Source organism: Tympanuchus pallidicinctus, unplaced genomic scaffold (genome assembly GCF_026119805.1).
Source record: "Tympanuchus pallidicinctus isolate F22 unplaced genomic scaffold, pur_lepc_1.0 scaffold32, whole genome shotgun sequence".
NCBI classification, from domain to species: Eukaryota; Metazoa; Chordata; class Aves; order Galliformes; family Phasianidae; genus Tympanuchus; species Tympanuchus pallidicinctus.
In genome coordinates, this window is record NW_026294750.1 from 2,727,221 (window position 1) to 2,752,356 (window position 25,136).

The 25,136-nt window shown below is 45.6% G+C and overlaps 1 protein-coding gene and 1 long non-coding RNA gene across 5 annotated transcripts; one reads left to right on the forward strand and one right to left on the reverse strand.

The window, feature by feature from the left end:
* Window positions 1–1,996: 1,996 nt before the first annotated feature.
* Window positions 1,997–10,362, forward strand: LOC128088086 (uncharacterized). Its single transcript, XR_008210155.1, has 2 exons — window positions 1,997–2,105; window positions 9,206–10,362. It is a non-coding gene; the product is annotated as an uncharacterized LOC128088086 (long non-coding RNA).
* Window positions 5,054–24,962, reverse strand: LOC128088074 (membrane cofactor protein-like). Of its 4 annotated transcripts, none has more exons than XM_052698251.1 (12): window positions 24,740–24,962; window positions 23,832–24,023; window positions 23,164–23,260; window positions 22,449–22,534; window positions 21,869–22,075; window positions 20,986–21,168; window positions 19,849–20,037; window positions 19,033–19,224; window positions 18,712–18,738; window positions 18,196–18,262; window positions 16,330–16,434; window positions 5,054–5,142 (listed from the first exon to the last, which is right to left on the reverse strand). In XM_052698251.1, exons 1-11 carry the CDS (start codon window positions 24,897–24,899, stop codon window positions 16,350–16,352), a joined length of 1,485 nt encoding a protein of 494 aa, XP_052554211.1. In that variant the 5' UTR covers window positions 24,900–24,962; the 3' UTR covers window positions 5,054–5,142; window positions 16,330–16,349. The 4 variants fall into 4 exon arrangements, with proteins under 4 accessions (XP_052554211.1, XP_052554210.1, XP_052554213.1 ...); XM_052698250.1 differs by lacking the exon at window positions 5,054–5,142 and adding an exon at window positions 13,600–14,985; XM_052698253.1 differs by lacking the exon at window positions 5,054–5,142 and adding an exon at window positions 13,600–14,985 and having other exon boundaries at window positions 24,702–24,807.
* Between the last annotated feature and the right edge of the window lie 174 nt (window positions 24,963–25,136).

The window sequence follows — 25,136 nt, forward strand, 5'->3', positions numbered from 1 at the left end:
ACTGACTGCGCAACCTTGCACGACGTGCTGGCCTACTTCAGAGCATCACTGCTGAGTGACTCATTTAAGTAGCCAAAGCACTCTTACAATTAACTGAAACAGTTAACGCTTGCAGCTTTGGCCACAGAGCAGATCTGTAAGGCTTGAAATCCCATGCGTTTGGTCGTGTAAGGAAACCCCATCTTGCAGCATTTCGTTGATCAAGCATTACTGCTCTTGGTCACAGGAGGTCTGCATCAGATACAACAAGCCTTGTGCTCCCTGTACTGCTGACAATTCAGTTCACAAGGGCCAGCTCCTCACCCCACGCTGCCCTCCCACATCCCCAGCTCCCATCTTTTTTCCATGGCAGAACTGTATCTGAGAAACCAGGAGCTCGCAATTCTTCTCATTTATGTCTGTGTGTAACAGGTGTCATTTTCAGTGTAGTACAGACAAATCCCAAAATAGCTCAGGCTCTTCAGACGCTGTAAAGAGAAAAAAAAAAATAGTGGTTACTTCAGCCCTGGTTGTAGTGAAAAGCCCAAAGCTCACAGCCAGCTCCAGAGCTCAGCACTAAAATGGCAGATGCCTCTGCGTAGTGATCTCTCCTGATTCCGAGGTTTTCAAACGGGCTGCTGGCTCTGTTGTACATGCAGTCTGACGCATGAACTCCCTCACGCAGGGCTGGCTTTCCATTAGCTCCGCTTTGATTCCCAGATGCTCCATCTACCACTGATCCTCCTCCACATTTTCCGGTTTCGAGGCTCCGAGACAGGAGCAGCGCTTCCTCTGCCTGGTGCTGAAGTTGACTGCACTGGAACTAACACAAGGCTGAGGACTATGGGAGAGGAGAGCCACTCAGCAGCAGCACTTTGCTTGCCTGGCTGTGCCTGCTGTGCTGCAATATGCAGCTGCTGGCGAACCTTTTTGACAGAGATGATTGGATTCTGGAGACTCCCAGAATGCAGCTATTAGTTCCCCTGCCTACACTGAGCATTCTGAATCTGTGTGTGCAGCAACACTTATTAATACTGTTCAGATTAAGTAGTTCCTAGCACTTTCAGTACCTTATCCTACACACTTCTGCTCAGTGGCTGAACCACAGTCAGATCAATGTCTTGCAACAAGCATAACATGATCACGTGGATCCAGCAGCATTTCTGTGCTTTTATGTCCAGAAGTCCCGCATCCATTCCTATGAGTGATTCCTTTTAGGTTGCTTTGTGCTACAAGGTAACGTTGACTGAGTATTCGCAGGATGTAGGCCCAGATCCCTTTATTTCAGGGCAGCAAGCAGTGGTTCCTGACACCGAAACAGTTAATCGAGAAGCACTAACTCTCTACTGGAACGTGTGTGTGTGTGTGTTTTTGTTTCTTAGAGCCAAGAAGATTTGCTTTGGTTTTTTTAAAGCAGAAACCACCACAAAGTTGGCTGTGGTTTCAGCTGCGCTCATTTGAGATTTGTGCTGCTGACTACCAATCCTAAAAGAGTTAACCCAGCAAGCATGACTCAGAAGCAGAGAGGGAGATGCGAGGCTGAGAGAGTCGGAAGGCAGCACAGAAGCACAGGTGAGGAACATAATAATCACCAAGAAAAGGTGCAGCGTCCAGGAGCGAGGCTCCCTCGGTGTGCCTGGCCCTGGCACTGCTGGCACGGGCTCCCTGGAAGGCTGCAGTTCCGCTGTTATAACACAGGGAGCAGGCTGGAGAATTTAGAGCTGCGTCACAGAGCTCAGCGAGAGAGCGAGAGAGCAAGCTCCGTCGATAGGTCTACCAGCAACAGCCCTGCTGCAGCAAGAGGGGAGAGAAGCAGCCGGAGAGGGAGAGAGGGCTCAAGAAAGAGAAGTAACACCAACACCAGGGACGGAGCTCCTGTCACCAGACGGTGTCATTTAGAGAACGTATCTGGGCTCGGTTGGCGTAGGAGGCTTCGCCCATTGACGATGCTGGAGACCCGGCGCACTTAATCCCGCGGGGAGGGAGAGTGGGCAGACACCGAAAGGGTTAACGGAAAGGAAATTTCTGGAACCTTCTATTCTGCGGCGCTACACAGCAAGCGGAGGGCTGAACGCTGCGCAGCTGGTGCACGGGCAGAGCTCCTCGGTCCGGTTCGTCTTTCCCACGTACGTACCCTTTGATCAGGATGGGGCTGGAGCTGCATCTACGTTTTGTAATGCTTTGCAGGGCGTCCCCTTCCCCCATCGTCCCTAAGTTCAGCTCCCCAAGTGCCTTCATTATTATTTCGGCTGGGTATGATTGCTCTGCTCTGCGTCAGAGCTGTTTTCTCAATGGAACGTCGGCACAGGTTGTACGAATGCCACTCTTGCCAGCATTGCTGTAATGCAGAGGAGGGCAGCAGTCGTGGGAGAGAGATGACAACTTTGCAGACTGCTGTTTTCGTGTTTTGCTCAGGCTTTTTATTCCCTGCCGTCCCCCCGAGGGCTGGCGTGGAGGCAGGGCTGGGTGCAGGGGTTAACAGCCACCCCGTGAGCTGGGTTCAGGGCTTTGTCACTGCGTAGTTCAGAAAGTGGCAAACGGTGACGCAGTGATCATTGCAGGGCACGTCGGCCAGTTTTTAAAAGCATTGGGGACAGGTACACGGTGCCTTCCAGACGCTTCCACACCAGCTGAAAGGGGTTAAGGATGAGTCGAGACGGGAAGCTAGCATTTAGGGATTAAATGTCATCATTTTGGCGTTGGAAAGTTGTTTACCTTGCTCTCTCCGTGTCTCCATGTTGGCAGCCTTCCAGCTCACATGTGATAGTCTTCCCTGTACTGCTGCATCATTAACTAAGTGGCTCAGCCGGCTCCCGATTGGCCGGGGAGGGCTCTCGGCCCAAACACGCCGTCTGATTGGCGGAGGAGGCGATGGCAGGTGAAAAGCCTTCTCGGATTGGCCGAGAGCCTGGTGTCAAATCCGAATGTTGGCTGCGCTCGTCTCAAAGTGCCGGGGGCTCCCGGCCCGGTCCGGCCCTGCGGCGCGGTCTGTCTGCTGCCCCGGGTTCGGTCCACGGGTTCGGTCCCCGCCTCCTGCCTGCCCAGCGCCGGCGCCGGAAAGGTTTCGCTTTGCTGTGCCGTTGTCACGATGACGTGTCAGAGCTGCCAAGCTCCACCACGGAAAGAGCTTGGCTTCGGGGCTTTTATTTCTTCCTTTCCTTCCTTCTTTTCCTCTTCCTTAGGCGGTGGTTAGGCACTGCGAGCTGCTCGGGGAACCTGGAAACGATGCAGAAGGAAGGGCAGAGTTAGGACGTGGGCAGGAAGGAGGACACGACAGGGAGGGAAGGACGGACAGAGTGTGGGCAGGCAGCTGTGCCAGAATGGCCAAAGAGATGCCGAGAGGAGAATGCTTCATTCCCTGCACCAATTACTGTGCTGTTTTGTCACCTCTCTTCTCAAGTGCCCATCAGTGAAGATGTGCGGGGAAGTTCTGAGGACACAGCTGACTCTGAACTCAATCCTTCTGGCTTTGGAAGTCACCCGATTAAGCACAGAGCAGTAACTTTGCTTTCTTGTACAGCAGGGCACGTTATCCCATAGCCCTTCATCACACCAAGGCTTAACCAAGTTTAAGGATGTGGTAGCATAAGCATTTAATCTATATTCGTCACTCACTGACATACCAAGCGTCAGGACCGGTTGTTTAGCAACAACCTCTGGGTTTAGATCCAGCTTGAGCACTGCACTGCTACGGTCACAGCAGTGCCTCTCCTCTGGTTGTCAGGCTGAAGGCAGGGGCTGTGCTGGCACATTGCATCTGCCCAGGTTGGGGCTGCAGGCTGATACAGGCCGCGAGCGCTGCGGTTTTATGCCCGACCATTTCTTTGCGCAGTAACCCAGAGGGGAGGACGCCATTTCCAACAGCAGTGTGGTGGCAAGAGCAGGGAGGGAAGAAGCAAACAGACAGTAGGTGCCACTCCCCGGGTTGTTCCTGTTCCCCATCTCTACCTTCCTCGCCTCCTCTCCTTTCCTGCCGGATTCCAGGGGGGGGTTCAGCTCCTGCTGCAGTCATCACAGCCCCTCCTGACTCACTGAGCCCATCGCTGGCTGGAGCATCCTTGCCTCCTGCAGCGCCAGTTCCGCAGAGCAGGGGAGCAACTGGAATAGCAGCAGCAATGGTGGTCCCTACAGCAAGATGGACAGGCATAAATACACACATCTGTGGGAACAGTGCAAGGCAGCCACGGAGGGAATTCTGTCCAGCCAGCAGCTATACTAAGAACTGATTCTTTTTTACGTGGGAGAACAGGGGCTTAAGCCTATCCGAAGGGAGAACCCTCCATGTTTTTCCCTCATCACAGCAGGGGGATGGAGGACCCCATTAATTTGCAAAGGCAGTGCATCTTAATGGCATTTCTCAGTGCCTTGGAAGAAGGTGCAACTGGCCACCACTATAGTAAGGGTATGCATGCTCTTGAGTAGCTGCGTTCAATGTAAAGATGCATTTATTTTTGCTCCTGTCTTTTTGATAGTTTGCAACTAAGTGCAGGCAGGAAAAGGAGACAGAGAGAGAGGAGTTAGTTCAATGTTAAACTTAGTCTGTAAATAGCATTAGTCAGGAATTGAGGTTACTAGCAGCAGGTGGAATCTGTGAGGCTTGCAAGAAACAAGGCTAAGAAGGGGACAGGGCATATTTCTGTAGGACAGTGGTATTTTGTGCATGTGAATGCTATATGTTAGCTGTACACGGCTAGCTGCTCCACAATGGTTTCCTGTGTATTGCCTCAGAAGGTCTTGCTAAAGCTGTCTACCCTTTCTCCCTCTGACACTTGGGTAAACTGACGTATTTCTCAATATTTTGGTTTCCCTTCTTTTTAAAGCAGGGTTTATTGCACTCTCAGCCTTAGTGCGGCATTGTGACGCAGCGTTCAGCAGTGCATGGGGTCTGCTGGCAAAATACGTGCCATTTTCTTTTGAGTTTAGACCGTTCAAAGCCTGCAAAATTTGGGACAGTTAAGAATCACAAACGCTCATGACACAAATGTAAAAGCATTACCAGCTCATTCTTCTGTGATCCTGAAAGAAGGCTGTCTGAACGATGAGACAGCCATGATATCTTTCTGCACTTGTTTTGCCGATGGTCATGTTACATCTGTGACGCAGTCCGATTTTGCTGTTGGTTGCTGTCTCTGCTCGGTGGGGTTGAGCTGATGAGAGCACAAGCTAGAATAATGTTAGAAGCATTAATTTAACATCGATGCTTAAGTTTGCAACCATACCTGACATGGCAGGGATACTGGCACCCACTGATTTTACCACCCACAAACGGTGAAGGAATTCAGATGAACACAACAGCACCCCTAGCCATTTTGTTGCTCACAGAGTAGGCTCTGAGCCTGCAGTGCTGCTGCTGCTGTTAATTTCCATGTCATACAAATACAGCGTCGGGCTCTGTGTCAGGAGCTTTACTGATGCTGTGAGAAGCTTACAGTCTATGAGGAAATGTTTTTCTTATTTGGGAAAACTCATTAGAGCGTCCAGATGCCAAGTATTCCTTCCTCACTTCTCTTACAAATCGCTTCCAGACCTATCCAGAAAATTCACTGTCGCCTTGTATTTTTTTTTTTTTATAAGGACATTTTCTTACAGTTTAATATGGGCGTAGCGGGGGGGTTAGGTTGAGATTAAAGCTGCATTAGTTAAGCATCTGTAGCACTGGTGCCAACGGAGGGAGTTGCATGCAAGAGAGGCCCGAGTCACCCATATTCTCTGTATACCTACAGAGAGGCAGATATTTGAGAGCTAGGGCTGGGACCATGCTCTTGTTATGGCGTAAGAAGGGAACACCCTGCCCTGTACTGACCCACCCAGATTGGTGCAAAGTAGGCAGCAGAAATGGCCAACATGGGAATCTCACAAAATGGTTTCAACTGCGCTCTGAGATGCAAGTGCCGTTTATACTGGCACAGCTCCGAGAGGTACAATAGCTGCCCGCTGCAAGGTCATTCCTGACTCACTGTCAGGTCCTGGAACTCCCAGTCCACATTTCTTGCAACAGTTGCAGTGCTTGAGCTCTGAACCTGGTGGCGAGGGGTGAAAGTGAAGGTGAAGCTACTGCAGTAGGGGGACAGCAGAGTTTAGAAGCGTAGGTGCAAAATACGCCAGATCTCAGCAGAGTATTAAAACCCTGATCTGCAATTTGCTTCTCGAGTAAACTACAAAAACTTGCTCAAAAACTTTGTTCTGGCTCTCTCTCCCCTTCTTTCCTTCGGACTGCTGGGAGACGGAGTGATGTATTTTGAAGGACTAGGCATCAACTTACACTCTGTTCCAAAGGGGAAAAAAAAAAAAAAGAGTGCATACATTTGCATTTCTGTTCCTTAGGAGTCATTAGGAGGCGACTCCACAGCGGTGTCTGTCACACTGCTGCTACCTGCTTTCAGTTTCAGGTACCTCAGCTCTAAGGCTGCTTCACCCCCTGCCAGATTTCCACCTTTTTCTGAGGCATTTCTACCCGTCCATGTCAATGGTATTTTCAGTGGGCTACTCAGGGCAACATCAATAGGCATACTTTATACCCTGCTCTAGTCTTCTCGGCTCCATAGGCAGCACTGAATACTTAATGCCTCAAGGATTTTCAGCAAAATAACTTATTTTGTCCCCATCTTCACAGTAACAGTTTGGTTGACTCCTTTTAAACTGCTGAGGAATGTGGGGGTCCAGCAGAGCCAGCCCAGGCCAAGCTCCACCATAAGTAGATCCTTCCTGCTTGCAGTTCCACGAACCCACCTCCAGCAATCCTGCCCTGGGCCACTTCTTGCTCTGACCGTGCTTCCAGCCTGCCTTAGCCTGCAGCATTACTCTCCAGTTTCCCAAGGAAAAGAACCTGGCTGCTAATCCTGATGCCAGTGACGACTCTTCGCCTACAGGGAGGCATATGCGATAGCTTGTCTGCTAAAAGCTGAGCCAACACAGTGTGATTCAGACCTTAAGCTTTCCAAGGAAGAGAGCTATTTCTGAGTTAAGCACATCTCTTCAGCTCCCCACACAAACAATCTTTATCCAGTGCAAATGGTGCACACGACGTGTCCACCAGCACGCCGTTCTGCATTTGGTTCTGCAGCTCCGATGCAGAGCAGCAGTGGCTCTCAAACACAGGGATGTTTCTGTGATAGAAAGGATGATGAGAATGTTGGGAACAGGCAAAAAGCAAACTGCCTGGGGGAGCTGGGTTAGAGATTTTCTCCAGCTTTTTTGCCAGGTCCTTCTATTGTGAGTGGTGTTAGAATGTGGCAGAGTACACATGTGGCTTAAGGGCAGGCTGCACTTGAGTTAAAAAATGGCAGCAGCTGTTCCCTTATGTTCACCACTTCTACAAGACATTATTTTTGTCTCTTCAACGACAAAGAAAAATGGGGCTTCCCTTCTTGACATTACCTGAAGTATTTGGATCTGTAGTGCTAGAGAAACACGGTGTTCCTGAATAGACTACACGAATCACAATAATCTCCCTGTGACTTCTTTCGAGACGTGTGATAACACTGTATATTCTGAGGTGATGCTTAGGTACAGGAGTCAGGAACAGAAAATTACTTTCCTGGTTTCAGCTGCTTTAGTGGAGACTTTTTTTGATGTGGTTAGCTGTGTGATGTGCTGTTCAAACAAGCTGTGCATAGCTACATTTGATGAGTTTGAACTGTTATTCCTTCCTACTGCTTCTCCATGACCGAGGTCATGCAACTGCAAGGCTTTTCTGCCTTGTGTGAATTTGCCTCATCGTTCTTTGAATCATCTGAAATCCTCAATAGGATTCAGCAGCTCAGTGCTTCCTGTGCCCTCCAAGCAGGCTGTGGCTTTGCAAAGGAACTCTCACAAAAGTAAAGGTGGAAGAGAACTGTATGACTGCACACAGGTCAAAACAATTTCAGATTAGCAGATGGGAAGCAGAAGATCGGAAATTGTAATGCTAATGGCTTGCACCTCTACAGTCATCACCATGCTAATGTTCCCTTCAGTTCAGAATAGCTTTAGGACAAGTAAATCAGGAGAATAGCAAATAAGTGCTAACAGTCCAACACAAAGTTTTGGGATTAAAAACAGACAAAAAACCAAGCAGATCTTGCAAATAAATCACGGTTATATTAGTAGTATTGCACTGTTAAGAACCATCTCCTACACCTAAGGGGTTCCTTAGACATTTTTAAGCCTCTTTTATTAGATCCAAACACAGAAAAAAAGAGAACAACTACATGAGGGCTGCTACAGCCCATCATATCAGCTGATGCATCCGAGCTGATTCTAGTGTTATTCAGCCCTCAAGACAAGGTTAGCTGCATCCAAACCACCAATACAACACCTATGCTGACTGCCAGGCCAGGGCTCAGCCCTGTTCAGGAAAACTTTGGTAGGCACCAAAACCACAGCAGGACAAAGTCCAGAACTCACTCAAAGCACCAAGAGAGAACCACACACAAATGTGCTGGAGTGAAACCACCCTGCAAAGAGGAAATGCAAAGATGCAACTCTGACCTGAACACAAACCCAACTCCAACCATCAGCAATGCTGCATATCACAGGTATGCTCTGAATAATCTGGAAAAAGATTGTTTGCTGGCTCCGCTGTACGTAAAAACTGATCAGTGACCCAAGCAGATCTGGCTTTCCCATTGCTCCCATAGGCTGTGTGGGACTAGAAATCCTACAGACTGTAGTACTGTACACCACAGCATGCCACGGTGCAATGTTCAAGCTCCTTCTTTTCTTTTTGCTGGTGCAGCAAAACAGCAGCATGAGTTTGTAGACTCTGAGCACCTGCTTTTCACTTTACTATTTCCAGCACAATTCTTAAGCTGCAAGAGTGGAACTAAAGGAACAAACCGTTCATTCAGGAATGTGACCTGAAGTTTTTTCTTCTGGTCCTAATGAAGGATAAAGTCTCCATTATGCTCTGAGCTCACAAGGGAGGTGCATGTTTGTGCTGCCCCGAATAGCAGCAGCAGCATCTCTAGAGCTGTCTTCTAGTCACAAGCATCAAACCCACAAAGCAGTGCAGCACCTACCTGCCTGCACCCAGCCTTGGTCAGTGCTGCAGCTGTAGAAGGCACTGCACACTAATGATTAGCCTAGACTGCAAGTTAGGGCACATTTGTCCATACCTGACCCACGCAACTCCGCCGAGTAACAAAGCTGCACAACAAACAGATGCAGTTACACGCTCCCCTGAGCTGAGGAAGCTTATTTTTTTTTTGAAAGCTTAGAAGTTCACTCATTTCAATTCCCCTTACAGGTCACCACTTGCACTGTCACACCCCTCTGTCCTGCACCTGGCCTGGTCTGACTCATCTCTTGACTGAGGGTTGCCTCTCTGCCTCAGCTCTGCATGCAGAACAGGGATATTTCCTGCAGGGGAGACCAGAAATTGATGATCCAAGAATTTAATTCTGGCATTTCAAAATGAAGAGGGGAAAAAACAAACAAAAAAAACATGCTCATTGCAGAATCCCCAGAAACTGCCCTTATATATAGGCAGTTGTGAGAAATCAGGTCTGCAGCACTGACTTGCCACGTTCCTGCAGACTACATTAAAGGTCCTCAGCTAGGGAGGAGGTTCCCTTTCATGGGGCAGACAGGGATTTCTTGCCTTTTTTTGCCTTGTCTAGAGGATATAAAGCAGCATGGAGTCCTGAAAGGCTTAGAGAGGTTCCTCTGAAGGAAGCTACAGCACACCGCTGCTGTTGCTAAAATGCATCAGAAAAGGAAAAAAGAACAATAACATCGTACTTTCTTTGCTATTACTTCCAAAAACTCTGGAATACTTTGACAAAGCCAACTCTAACTGATGGTATTTGCTTGTCTCTGCACGTGTCCCCATACACACACATCCAACACACCCAGCAAACGCTTGAGACAAGCTCTGGTTTTGCATATATGCACGCTATGCATATCACATGGTCCTGAGCTGCTCTCTTCTCCTTCCTCCTGCACGCTGCCTGCCCCAGCACGCTATTGGGTTTGGAAAGAAAAGAACACAATGTCACAGATGGATCCTTCCTGTAAGGTGTATCTGCAGCTTGGCAGCAAGGGCTGACACCTCCCAGCTGCATGCAGGGAAAGGGAGCTTGGTGAGGCCCAGGGAGATCTGCAGGAGGGACAGCATCATCTTAATCACACCCAAAAGGAAATTTGTTTTTAATCAAACTATAAATAATGAGTGAGCCATTGGTCTTTAACTGCTGCATGCTATTGCTGGAAGTTTTGGCTGCTATGGGAGGTGCAGAGGGGAAGGGGTCAGAGGCACTCACCATCTTCCTCTGCCTCACATCTCCAGCGATGCTCTCACTTACAGCAGCACAAACATAAGTGACATTTCCAGCAACCTTTAAAAACCTTTCTACACCTTTCTTCCTCCTGTTAAGGCATGTGTTCAATATTGAAAAAACAAAACCAAAACCAGCCACAAAGGGACCCTCACTTTGAGCCTGTGTCCACAGGATGCTGCAGTGGTCCTTGCAGCACCACAGCCAACCTCTGGCAGCAGTACCTTGCAGCCCAGCTTCTCACTAGTAAACCTTTATGCTGATAATATAGGATGCCTCATAAATAACTGTGCCAGCAAGATGGACACTGGGGAGGGAACCTGCTTTCCACTTTTCACTCACCCTGCTGCCCCAGTTAATGGATTTAGAAACTACAGTAAATATCCAGACTGTAATCTAGTACAGCTCCTTCCCCTTCCTCCACCCCCCCTTTCTTGGAAGGACATGTTTCTTTCCTTGAGCTTTCCTCCGCTATCTGTGGGTGTGCATTAGAAAATGTAGACTCTGAAGCAGATTCTTGGTGTGGTTACAAAACTGATGCTAAGAGTTGCCAAAACCCGGGGGTATCAGTAAGTAAAACTCACAACTCCGCTTCTGCTGACCTCGATTCCACCTCAAACCAGCTTCTGTGTCAGCACAGGTTAGAGACAGCGGCCGGGGTCTGACAGTTGGCAAATTGCACGTGTGTAGTGGTTGGCAGGCCTGCAGCCAGCCATCTCTTCCCACACGTTTGCTGCAGGGTAAGCACCACGGCTGCAGCACAGCACTGTTCGCACCCCTTCCATTCCCAATAGCCGTCAGCCGCTCATTTTCACGCTCTCCCACCTCCCCAGCAACTTTTGTTGAACCATTTACAGTTATATTTTCAAACGCTCCCTTTTTAGGTTTCATTCTGGCCCACAACTCAAAGTCATTTCCACGTAATTTGCTCTCATTAAAAGTTCCTTTTTGCTGACAGGATTTCAGCTTTCTCACACAGCCCTGTCTGCTCTATAAGAGCACCCTATTTACAAACCACGTGAGAGCTGACCCATCGTGACAGTCACATTTCCCTCCCCTGTCACCAAGGGCACCCAACTGCTGTGTGTCCACCTGTCCTGTGTTGACGCCAAGATCAGTCAGTGATGGAAAGCCACAACGCTGCCCCAGGGCAGGGGATACAGGCTGACTGTCTGAATGGGATGGTAGATTGCTTCTGGATGGCACAAACTTCTTTTTTCCCCCCCCTCCTCACCTCCAAAATCAGCACCACTGAAAACAGATGTTTTTCACCACCTGCTGCTAAGAGCTTTACTACTCTACCTGGCGAGCAAAGGAAACAACAGTCCCTGCTGAGCATTGGGCTTCTACAGCACACATCTCATTTCTCCTACAGGAGCCTCAGCTGTCCATGAGATGCTCAAAATCACATCAATAAAATAACTAACCCGACAGTCACCGTCTCGCTTTCTAATAACATCAAATAAATTAATTTTTCTCCAGGTACGGTGGAGATGAAGGACTTTCCCCTCTCAGCCTGCAGCCACATGCAAGATCTGTCTTCCTCTGGAAGCTGGTTTCACATGGTGGCTTAGATTTTCCCACTTTGTATCTAGCACCATTTGAAATCAGTGTTCTAGGAGCAAGAATTACAGCGTGGGAGAAGATCAAGCAGCTGCTAACTTCACTGACAGCCTATCCTCCTTAAACCAGCACTTTCCCCCATCATTTCTTTTTCTGCCAGCCATCCGTTCTGTAATGCCATCTGATTTCTAGACACTATACAATCACTGTATGCACCCACTGGAAGTTAGGGGCACAACAGGAAAATCTTCCTTCCAATGTATTGCTACTTAATAAACAATGGCTGCCGAGTTCGAGTTGTTCAGAGTAAAATCATCCAAAAGTTGCATGGAAACCAGCAATGTGCTTCTTACACCCTGACAGGCAAAGAGTACATTTCTCCTCCTACCCAGTCACTAAGAAGCTAGCATTTAATTTACTAACTTGGAGCAAATGTACCTTATCTGTGTGCTCTGGGATCTTCTCATTGTAGCATTACCATTCTGTAGCTTCCAAGGACTTGTTCTGCAAACACAGAAGCTCCCCCTGACAGTTTGATCTCAACAGTCAACAAACCCACACGTGCCTTCAATAACAGTGATGAAATCACTCTGATGCACACAGAATCCACTCCTTTTCCTAAAATTACTTTCTTTGGAGCTTATTGCTGCTCCCTTCCAGTAATGTTTTGCTAGACATTTATTTTTCTGCATCCAAACTACAAAAATGAAGCCAAACTAAACTACTTTTGCCTGATCTCGCTGTTGTCAAACACATTTACATACACAGAAAGGGCGATTGCTGAGGATGAAGCACTCAATAGAGCACTGAATAGTCTTCTTTAAAGAATGCATAGCTGTCATCTGCAAGAGGATCTTCTCTGAGCCAGAAAAATGTCTCTTACACAGGCTGACCGATTTCTCTTGGTGTTCAGAGTCTCAGTTTCTGTCTAGCACCATTTGAAATCGGTTATGATGTAGGGGGAAAAGCAACAATAATGGAAAACTTCATTCCCCCCAGCCCCAGAGTCCTTATAAACAAACACCAGCAGAAGCACGACCTTGTTTCCCAAACATCCTGCGTGCTCTCCTGTTCTCTGAGCCGAAGTTACACCTCTGACCGACCATCCTGCAGCACAGGAGGACACTCAGCACCATGGGACGCTTAAGGGGAAAGCGGAGCATCTGCTCTGACACCCAGCTGAGGTCCCTCACCTCGAGCAAGTCAGGACTCACGCACAGCAGCACAGCCAGCCTCCCTCCTGCCCGCTGTATCCCATTTGTCTGCCTTAAAATTGTTCTTTACTCACAGCTTCTTCTTTCAAATAAAATTGTGTGCTGCTTGGGATCAGGCTCTGTCTCAGGTAGACAGATGACGTGGTTCCCTGCTAGACAACATCCAATCTCTTTGAGTCTCATTTCAGCCCCAGCTCCCTTTGCACATCACACACCCTACGCTCAGCAGTCAGCACTAATGCTGATTTTGGTAATGTGGACAACTACCAACCACTGACACACCAGCAGATGGCAACAACACGATGCTTTCATCACAGCCAGCCTCTCTGCTAGCATCACGTTCAAGTGCTCCAGTCTATAGCAGATAATAACAATCACGAATTACAAAATAAAGCACACTAGCTACTTTTCTAGCCCTTCCTCTGACAGGTTGCACCTTGAGGCAGCTGACTACGCATTTCTGTGCAGAAACAAGAGTACGTTTGGAGCACAAACCTCACACCTGACTTTTCATGTACCCAACTCACGTTCTCCTCTAGGAAAACAGAACACAGCTGACCGCCACACAACAAATGAAAGACAAACACTTACTGCCAAATAATATCTTTATTTATAATAATACAAGCCACCACTCATCTTTACATTCATAAAAATATAAAAATAAAGCCAAATTTATACAGTCATTTCACTCAAGCTTTCGGTCTATTTCAGTATATTGCGAGATATTGGAAATGCCACACACAAGCCAGCTAATGCGCAACACTCAATTCTCAGTATATTATATTTTCACAGTATTTACAAGCAATTGGCAAACTAAGCATCAGCTATTGGAGAGGCTGTGAACAGCAAGCACTTCTGCACAGCCAGAACCCCTTCTTCAGGACTGGAGGCCATTAGGAGCGCTCAAAAACAACCGCTGGGAGCATCCCAACGAAACCCCAACTAATTCTGTGCTGTTGAAACAACCCATTCCCAATAGCAGTGCCAATCCAGCCCAGTCAATGCCTCGGCCACCTGATGCCAGGTGACTTGCTCCTTCTGGGAAAATGGGCGCATAGAAGCTGCCTGCATGTTGGCAGCAAACCCACAAAGCCAAGACCCGTCCTCGCTCAGCTCAGCTAAACTCATACGGAAGCATTTCATTCTGAAAAGCAACATAACTGTCTCTGAAATGGACATCGAGATTCAAAGTAAAAATCATAATAACATCAGACATCCCAAGGATGGGCACACAGATTCTCAGCAGGTTTTGGTTGATTTCCTTCTGCCAACAGGCCAATAAATACAAACACAGGAGATACCCCTGCTAGGGAAACCATCACTTCCCCAGTGCAACAAGACCACTACAGCTCCTTTGGGATTATACCAAAGGTCTTTTTTTCCTTCCTGAAGGCATTATAAAAGCTAAAACTCTGATTCAAAGGCACATTTTAATTCATCAGATATACAGAATCAACTTTGGCAAACAAGAAAGCAGCAGATACAAGATCTAAATTGCAACTATTTCAAACAGACACAGCCTCACATTGCACCAATCTCTTTCAGAAGAATGAAGACTTAAAACATTTCAGAACATTAGAGATGACATTTACACCACCTCAACTGCAAAAGCGATTGAGAAATTGAGTGCTAACATTGGACCGTCTTCTGCAAGTGCTCCGGCCGACAGACAGCGATGTGTGCTGCAGGAAGAGCCTCTAAGTCCATGTTAGATACACAGAGGAGACAGTGAATGACCCAGAGCAAAACATCAGAATTGTCTGCTCTTTTTCTTATCCTCCTATTCCCTATTACAGTTAACCAATAGCATAAAGCACAGGGTGAGGTATGTTAGGTTTCCGTAGGCAAATAAGCGCGCTCATTTTCGTTTCTGATAGGCACATCCAACTGCAAATTCCCTCCCACCCTCAGAAAGAGTCATTCATGCTTTACAGCTCGTGTATTTGGCAGTATGTGGAGTGCTGTCACTCTTCCTACAAACAGAAAAATAAGTCAAATCAGGGATTTCACATTTAAATAGCTCTTACATTTATTCTGGAAGCACATCCTCAGATGTAGCGTTGAATCATCAGGTGAAATCGTGGAACTAACTCATTTGTCTGCTTCCTCCTAAGCAACCAATACACTTAGTGAGATTTTGGCTCCAGTTTCAGGCTCTGGAGCGCAAAGAACGACCCAAGGATTAGGAGAGGATTTGATCCAAGTGGACCATTTCAAGCGATGAAGAAACCATGCCAGAATATTACCAGCAGCTGAGCACAGACTGAGCAGTTACAGGATTCCTACCTCACTTGGAGGCTACATTGTGAGCAACCCATGTGTTTTATATGCACTCTGATGGTTAGTATGTATTTCATAGCCAGAAGCCAAGCATTAGTGAAAATTTGATTCTGTAGCTCACTGTGGAAAGTGTGCAGTACTTAAACACAAGAGGGTAATAAATTTATGATCACAGCCATGACCACTGAAACCCACATCCATTTTCAAACTCTTGAATAGCACAGCTTTTCCTTCACAGCAACCTAACAAGCAAACCAAAGCCAACAAACATCCGCACCGTTACTTGAGGTCCCCGTGGAGTTTTAGATGCTGTACAAAGCCTTGGGAGCTTTATCAGAACATTATTTCCCTTATTTCCAATCCCCCCTTTTTGCTCGCGACAGGGAGAATTCCCAACTCCTCTCCCCACAAGTAAGGCCAACCAACCCAGAAAACTGATGCCAGAAAACTAATTCTCAATTAGGAGCACCTTATTTCAGAGACAAAGATGCTATTCACTAACACACACTTATGGAATCAACGTAAGCTTAATTCCATATCTGCCTTCTCAAGCTTATCAAAAATACTCAGAAGTCACTCGTTATTTAATAACTAAATAAAATACAGGACTGTTCCTTTGAAAAGGATTCAAGTCAGAGTAAGAAACCTAACGTTTCAGTCATTACCTTTACAGAATTTGTGCCATGGGGAAAAGCAACACAGATACAAGTTTGCAAAAACATTTCTTGGGCAAATTCAAACCACTAAGAACAGTAACAACAAAATACTGACGAGGAAGAGTCAAGTCCATCTCTTCTGTCTTACATCTGTCCTGCAGCAGCACGGCTCAAAGAGCCAGATTTTGGAAAGAGCTCATTGCAGAAAAGACACATAATTTGGTTTCCTCTGAAGGGAGGAAATGAATGAATGCTTCTTACTGCTTTTTCTATAGGAAACTGAGGTTCACTGCATTCCATATTTCTAAAATTCAGGGTAAACCATAAAGAAAAGACACTTAAGCTTAATGCAAATGCCCAAATGAAGTGGGAAGGGTATACCTTTTCAAGATTCAATTAATTCATTTGTACAGTTCTTCCATCTCAGCTGGTGTATTTGCTTTTAAAATACATGTTTTCTTGCAACTCTCATCAACTGTATATGAGCTGAACAGTAAAAGGGGAAAAAGGTCTAATTGAATATCCTATGAAACCGACAGACTGAACATAGAAGCAGCAAAGGGCAAGACACAGCTTTTGCTGTATGCTGAAGACAAACACAGCCAAGGTACAATATGAGATACTGGAAGCAGAGTGGTTCAGAAAGGCTCAGCTGTTTCAGGAATCCAGAAAACGAGTGAGCTCTGGGCCCTAGCAGAAGGAGATTAGATTGGGCTTTCAGACAAGAATGGGATTTAACAGTCAGGCGCTCACAGCAATGAAGCTGAAGGAAAGCACAGGGCGCAGTGAGATGGCATGGGATTTCCAGGAATACAGCATTATTTTGTTCTGCTTTTTGAAGCATTTCCTTTAGATCCCTTCTTCTTTTTCTACACTGAGCAGTTTCCTCACAGATGAAGGCAGGAAGTGCTGCCATAGTAGTACTAGACTGCATCAGGGTTATCCAGGTCGCAAATCATCCCAGCGCTGGACAAAAAGCAATTAATCAAAAGCACTGCATTACTTTGCAGCACAGCCCCAGCCACTGGGTCACTGAAAAGATGCCATGCTCCCCATGGGGAGGATAATTCCACTAAAACATCACTGGGTGTGAGCTAGCTTCGGGCTCGTCCCAAGTAGCACCACATGTACTTCACTACAAATATGAACTACAGGAGTATTTCCTCTGGTTAGCCTGACTGAAAGCATCCCTTTGTCTCACAAACCCCACATTTATTCAGTTTTTTTAATTAAATCTACTGAAATTTAAGTGAGCTTTGGTGAGGTGTATATTGTAACACTGCTCCACCTGACCTGCCCTAAGCTTTCAGTATTTTGTCTGTTACAAAGTGCTTCTCCAAGAAAAACAGTATTTTCTTCTGAGAAGGTTAAAAACAAGACATCACTACAAGCAATGCACAAAGCATTTAATCCTCCTGCCAATTCCCTACCAAAAAAGCATTATAACCAGTTACTCTGAAAAGAAAGTTCAAAATGCAATGCATGCTTCATAAAGAAACAAAATCCACTATTTGTGCACCCAATCTCATACAGTCTGTAATGTAAAGATAACAAACACTGCTACTGCAAACAACAGAACTGAAGTCTACCTACACATCATACGCTCTAGTAGCAATGCCTGCTATTTGTTCAAAGACTACAGGACCATTTAGGTCAGTATAATTACAAGGAGAAGGCTCAATTAAGTCCACAGTGTTTTATCCAAGCTGTTTCTAGACCAAAACACAGCAGTAGTCTTGTTTCCCTTCACTACTATTGCTACATTTCATGCAGAAGCAAGGAAGCTCACTTGCAAGGCTTCCAGATCACCTAAACCACTCTGGCTTTTAAAGCCTAAGGAGATTTTCCTTAGTGACACCAGGTGCTTATCCAGGCAAAATAAAATAAAATAAAATAAAATAAAATAAAGCAGGTGAAGCCAAAATAAACCAATAGTACCACTGGTTTAAGATACAAAATGGCAGGTTTTGGAGCAGATGTGAACACTGCTAAGTGTACTTTTCTTAAAGACAAGCCTAAGGACAGTGCTTCTCCATCCTTTAAAATGGCAGGAATGATAGTTAGCATCTTATTTAAGTAACAGATAAGGAAACAGTCAAATATGCTGTTAGGTACTTCAGCTGCTAAGCTCACATACAGACATCACACAATTGAAAAAAGAAGAGGCAGATAAAGCTTAAGCAACTACATATGTTAGCACTGCTTTTGCTGTCACACAGAAATTGCCAGTAAAAAAGGCTTACTTACCCTTCCTGTGAAATGAATTTCTTAAAGATCCAGAAGGCTGCCAGGAACACCAGAACTGCCACGATCACTTGAGGAAGAATTAAAAAGAAGCCTTAGAGTGATAGTCAACAGCCCATAAGAAAGATTTCCTCAAAAATCAACGCTGTCTACACCCAGAATCCTACACAGCATCCTCCTCTTCCAATGCTCAAAAATTCACACGGTTTAATTCCCAATTACATATTTGATACTCAAGACTCTTCAGCAGAGTTCAGCTCAAGAACAGAGATCACCACGATGGCAAAACACCACCAGCTCAGGACTATCACTGCAGCTCACAACACTCATTGCTTTTTTGGAATGAACTTATAAAGAAGTGGTGGTAGAAAGCTTGACTTTAGGAGCAGACAAGCATTTTTAAAGCAAGCAGAACTGCAGACACAGCTCCTATTAGTCCCAGGTGATGACCACAATATCAACTGCACATGAAAAACAAACACCACGTCGTACATCATTCAGGAATGATATGATACTTACCACAGATGATGGCAATGATATAAGCACCTAAAAACAGAGTAGATGAGTATTATGAGGACTGCATGCTTCTTAACCAAAAGCACCATATAAGTACTCATGAGGGTGTCTCAAATGAATCAAACACTTGTCAAGATGATCCTTGCAGCAGGTCAGCTTTGCACAGCAATTTTAAGTATGCCAATTATTAAAAGCATGTTTACCCAAATCTACCTTTCTTACACCAAAATAAAGATAGAAGTTTGCAATAAGGGACTTCTGAATATAAAAGCACATCCCCAAGTAATAAATATTCTATTGGAAATGCTTGCAGTTCATACTTACTTAACTTGCAGATTGGCACTTCTGGACTCCATCTGCCTTCTCCAATATACTCAATACGAGCTGCACCATGCAATGTGTAGCCTGCATAACATTCAATTGTAACTGAATCCCCTATGGAATACACAGATTTTTTCCCTTCAATTATTCTACCATGGCTGATGACTGGAGAGGAATCAGAAGGTTCAGGACCACCTAGAAAGGAAATATTTTGGAAGTGAGGAAAAAAAAAAAAAAGAAGTCTGAGAACAGAGCTGATACATGGCACAGATTAAAGAAGTTGCCATCAAGAAGTCCCTACATTCATGTAAATATCAGAAGCTCAGTTCATCATTAAGACATTACATGCAAAGGCTTCCTGCTGCCCAGAGGCAGCAAAAATGTATGCTGATGGACATGCTGCAGATGCATGAGCAGAAACACACACCTCAGCTTCACTGGGATACAGAGTTGCATCAAAGTAATGATGAAATCTTTCTGTTCATATTACCAGTGATCACATCATGCAAAGGAAAAAAAAAAAGATGAAGTCTGTCACCTAGAAAGGCAGAATGTTCAGAAAGACCTGTTGTGGGAGTGCTTTCAAATCAGCTCTCGAGTTGTGTTCATTTCTACACACAAAACTAAGACTAAAGGAGGACTCCAGCTTGGCACAAAATTGCACAGTTCCTCAAATCCCAACCCATGGCACTCACAGCCTGTTAACATAACCTGTGACCAGCTGGGCATGCTGACAGGCCTCTGACCTTCAGGGCTCAAGCACTACATCAGACATTTCCAACTTGTCACTTGATTTTCCTAATTATGAATTCTACTCACATGCACAGTTTGGTTCAGAACTCCACGTGTTTTGTCCTTGGCACATTACTGTGACCTCTGTACCACCATCAGGAAAAGCACAGTGAGGAATGCACCTTATCTGAACAGACTCTCCTCTTAAGTACACAGATTTTGGTGGAACCACTTCTCCATGGGAGATCTTTGGGGCACCACACGAATCTTCACTAACTAAAACATAAATTCAAAAGCAAATGCAGCAATAAGAAGCTTTAAATGTTTTATAATTCATTAGCTCTCTAAGCACACACTGCTTTTGTATAATACAGTGCTATTAGTGTACCTGAATTGTTAGAGCTTCTCCTCTACCTTTACCATAATTTTAAGTGTAAATGTTTTCTATGGAAGATTTAAAAGCAGCATCACTCCATGAGTGTAGCATGATGATACAGCACCTGAGATGTCTGTAATCTCTGGTTTATTGCTTTTCATACGAATCATTCTCGGGTGCCTTATAGACTCATCCATTACGAAGCACTCAAGCACATCCTTTGTAGAAGTAGCTCTCATTCTTGAGAGAATATCATTAGAACACACATACATGAAATTCTGACCATATTCCGCAGCCACATTCCCTGCCCCTCCAGCACAGTGGGAGGAGGAAGACTGCAGAAAATGCTCTTCAATGGCCCCTGTGAATTAGGCCTAATAACAATTTGCTTGGTCAAAAACCTACAAGCATTCTGATGCCTGGAAAGCTAGAGCTGAAGAGCTAGACACGAGCACAGATCCAGACACATCATGATTCTGAGTACACAGGAAGGACCCTACTGATCTCTCTGCTATGCACAACCCTCGTACATTCTATCAAGACTCCAAAATGCACATCTATCATCCTCATTTCTTCATGATATCACTTGAACAAAGGATGCCATTACAGTGCAGTAACACCACACTATGCCCGTGCCACAGCTTCTATGCCTAAAATTCAACTCATTCTCATCCAAACACTGCTAGGACTGAAGTCACACGAACACCTGGAACAGCTGTCATGATGAGGCTCAATGTCAACTTCCTTAGCTTCTGACTTTCAGCTAGTGTGATTGCTTTAGATGATAGCTAAGATTTAACAACACTCTCAACATACAAGAAAAGTTGGATTCCTATATAAAAACTTACTTTTTCTACAAGTTGGTATTGATGGATACCAGGTGCTATTTTCTTGACAAGTAATTACATCCTTCCCAAACAAGACATAGTCTGGATCACATTCAAACATAACTGTGCTCCCATAGGTATAGTGAGATGCAAACCCAGATAATTTCCTTCCATTTTCTACATCTGGGTTTTCACAGACAACCACTGAAACACATAAGAGGAAAAGAAGCTTTGAAACATTTGTTAACAGTATCTTCACAGCAGTCGCAGCACTTTTAATACTTGTAACAAAGTTTCTTAATTCCTTTAACTGTTTGGACGGGGTTGCCCAAGAACCCTGCTCTCTCCAATCCCAGATTGCCTATGATTTAAGCCATTGACTTGCAACAGTATACAGTCAACTAAAAGCACGTCCCACTTCCAACCCACCTAATTCTTCCTACACAGCAGCAGAATTTCAGACAACTCAATTATTTTGGTTAGCATTCAAGTGACAAGATGAAAGCATCCGGTTTTCTCCCTGCAAACACAAAACAACACCACATGCTTGCTAAACTTTACTCTTATTTCTGCACTAGCACGGTGGTTGTTCACACATGCTTTTATTAGGTACTCCAGCTCAGCTCCTTCACTTTGTCCTTGCCACTTCTACCAACTGCGTGCTCCTATTTTACTTTTTAAGTATTAATTCAAGTCCTAAGCCAGCCTGTATATCATACTCCAATATCCACAATGCAGCTGATCTGAGGTGCACTGCGACTTAATCAATTTACACCAGCAGAAGACAAAGTTCCTCCTCCCCTGTAGGGAAAACCATCCATCCCCTCAGCTCCCCAGTTCCAAAAGAGGCAGATATTGAAATCTGAGTCCTATAAGAGATATTTATATTTGAGAAACAAACAACCTTTACATTGTGGAGGTGGTCCACTCCAAACACCATTTGAGTTCTCATCAACTGTGCAGAAAATAGAAGGTGAACCAACCAGCGAGAAGGGATCTTCTCCTTTCTGGACATCATTACAGCTATAGGTTACTGCTGTTTGATAAACATAGTTGTCTGCTTCAGTGTAGTGCCCGTTGGCAATACTTGGAGGAGGAGCACAAGGAACCTCTAGAATGAAATCATAAAAGTTAGCTAAGAGAATTTTGCTCCTGTAAGTAAAAAGCTTTGATTTTCAAGTCACTGCACTTAAAAATCCAACACAGAGCTGTAACTTGTCTTAGCTCTACCTGAGAAAGACCTGTGGTCATTTGTAACAAGAATAGGTAGACTTTAATAGCTATTAACTTACTACAACAGTAACTGACACTTTTCAGTGCCAATTCCTCAGGCACATCCCCAGTAGCTCAAGAAAAAAAAATTTAAGTGTTGCCCCATTTTACCATCATTTCTTCCACCAGTGAATGTACAGCACACAGCTATATGATAAAATAAACTACCACTGTCTGAGTACAAAGCATAAATACAGCAGTACTTTACTTACTATCACAGATAGGAAGTCCTCCATTCCAGTCAACATCTTTACCTTTAATTACACAGGAAATTTGACTATTTCCATATAACCTGTACCTAGACAGATGAAAACATTCAAAGAGGTGAAACTTCATAACATTCATTTCTCCAGGAAGCAGCTAGAAATCTTGTTTACATAATTCTGTTCTGTGACTACGTAGACACGACACACCATGCTTCTCTCATGGTGAGAATGTTATCTCCAGAGCTATTTTGTTAATAGACTCAGCTTTGAGAATGAGAGAAGCAAATGAGACATCACTAAAGAAACAGACAGAACCTCTGCCTTCACAGACACGCACCTAATACCATCAAGTCACCAATGTTAAAGAAAACCTGAAGAGAAAGAAAAAAAATATCCTGTGAGGGGTTTTAATGCTTTTGAGTTGATTTGCTACACACAGACAAACAGGCTGCTACACAATGTAATAATGAAGTGCAATGAATATACACTTAATTCCTGTGCCACAGAGACAGTAAAGAAAGAAATTGTTAGAGGTAACACAGACAAAGTTTTGCTAAGCACTTTATTATATACACCTAATTTGATGCGAGTAAAACCAGGGAATCAAAGCAAATTTTGCTGTGATTTGTCCTGCTATAACTCAAGAACCTCAGTTTGGGTTTGGTTCAAATCAGGTCTAAACAGGAAAAAAAAAAAAAAACACCAAAAAACCAACACTTACCCTTTTTCACAAGAAAAAGTAGCTGCTGAACCAAATGTAAGATCTGTCACATTAACAAAGCCATGTTCTAATTCTCCAGGATGAATACATCTTTTTGCTGGGGAAAGAAAAAAAAAAAAGAAAAAAAAAAGAACAAGCCTATATCTTTGTAGCTACATACAAAGACACGGTGCCCTTAAAGTCACTAGAACTTTTCAAGCTTCATTTTAAATTATGCAGAAAATTAATCTCACTCAACACCAACTGAAATTGTTAAACAACAAAGGAAAAACAAATTAGAATAATAATAATAAAAAAAAAGCAAGAGGTCTATAATGCTATAATGAGATGGTAAGAGCAGAGTGGCAAAACCTCTGGCTACAGCAAATGAGAACGAGTCCAAATCAGCAGCCATGAATAGAGAAATGAAGAAGAGCTGCTTACCTTTGGAAAGCCTCAGGCAGGCAGGCAGGGATCTCCAGCATGGCATCTCAAGGGATGCCCTCACCCCCACTACCAACCCCTAAATGAGGTTTGGGAGGAGTTGGATCCTGACCCCACCTCTTCCAGTCACTCAGATGCACTGCATGCACCTGAGCTCCCCTGGGCTGGCCCTGCCTTCCCACCAGGTGCTCAATCACTGCTTGAGGCCATAACATTTCCACTATAAGGCCACGCACACACATTACCTGTACAGAACGTCTCTATTTGTGACCACGTCAAGTTTTCGCCGCACGTTCGATCAACAGGCATCCCAGGGATCCTCATATAGCCAGGGCGACAGGTGTACTTCACAGTGGTTCCAACAGGAAAGCTGCTCATCGTGCTGAAGTCCTCCATGAGCTCTGCATACTGAACGTTGTCTGGAAGCGTGCAGGATTCTGCAGGAGCGTGGGGAAGGAAGGAAACAATATTTATCAGCACGAGGAGATACAAGCGGAGGCAAAGCAAGGGCAGTGCAGTGGGTTTGAAGGATGTTAATGCAAACAAATCAAAGGAGAGACCTTAAAGCCCACATGGGGTGCCCAACCAGACCGCGCTGCCCAGAGCCCCATGCAGTCTGGGCACCTGCACAAAGTAATAAAGTTCTTAAAAGCCAGCACTGTTTTTACAGTCCTTAAGGTTTTGGGTTTCCAGTTCCCACCCTGATCACACCCAGCGCCCACTCCACACCGGTGCAGGTTCATTGCTGCTCTGCTCGGTTGCTCTTTAGCGTTCTACCTCAAAAACACACCAATTTCTAGTTCCTATTTTTTCCTGTTTTTGATTAAGTTTATGACACAATCCGCGCCGAGCACCGTTCCTCTTCACCTTACAGCAGCAAAAGCAAACAACGAACACAAAGGAGCTCCTCCCCTCGCGCAAAATAACACCACACACACCAAAAAAAAGCCCCCAAACCCATAATATAACAACCAACTTTCGTCCTCCCAGCGCCACAACGACCCAACCCCGCGCTGCGGCCGCTCCCTTTGTCTCCTCGATCCCCACAGGCCGCCCGCTCTCCTCCAGCCGCCGCTGCAGCTCCCCGCCCCCACCGGGCACGCGAAGCCCCTCACCGACCCCCACCCCACAAATCACCGCTCCCGTCGCTCACCCTGCGCCCGAGCCGCACAGAGCCCCGCCAACAACACCGCGATCCCGAGCGCGCCCGCCACCATGCCCGCGGCTCCGCGTCCCTCTCTCGGGCGACGGCGCGCCGAGCGCTGCGCATGCGCGCTGCGCATCCGTCCGCTCGGTGAAACGGAGGCCGCCATTTTGCGCCCGGCCCCCTCGTTAGGGCGGAGCGGCCACCGGGCTGAGGGCAGCGCGTGAGAACGGCGGCTCCGAGCCGGTGGAGCGGGCTTTTTGTTAGGCAGGGCCCGCCCAGCCTCCTTCCGGCTGACGGAACGGCTTCAAAGCCCGGTCTGTGGTGCAGCCCAGGCGAACAAAGACTGATTGGAAAAAAAAAAAAAAAAAAAAAAAAAAAAAAAAAAAGCAAATAAAATATCAAA

Bases quoted from the DNA above. Each gene is read 5' to 3' on its own strand.
- LOC128088074 (XM_052698251.1), bottom strand. From the start codon at position 24,899: ATGGCGGCCTCCGTTTCACCGAGCGGACGGATGCGCAGCGCGCATGCG. The intron at 19,225-19,848 runs GTGAGTAGAATT...TTTCCTTTCTAG, and splicing joins TTCTGAACCAAACTGTGCAT to GTGGTCCTGAACCTTCTGAT. The intron at 16,435-18,195 runs GTAAGTAAGCCT...TTTACTGTTCAG, and splicing joins AAATTCATTTCACAGGAAGG to CTCATATACAGTTGATGAGA.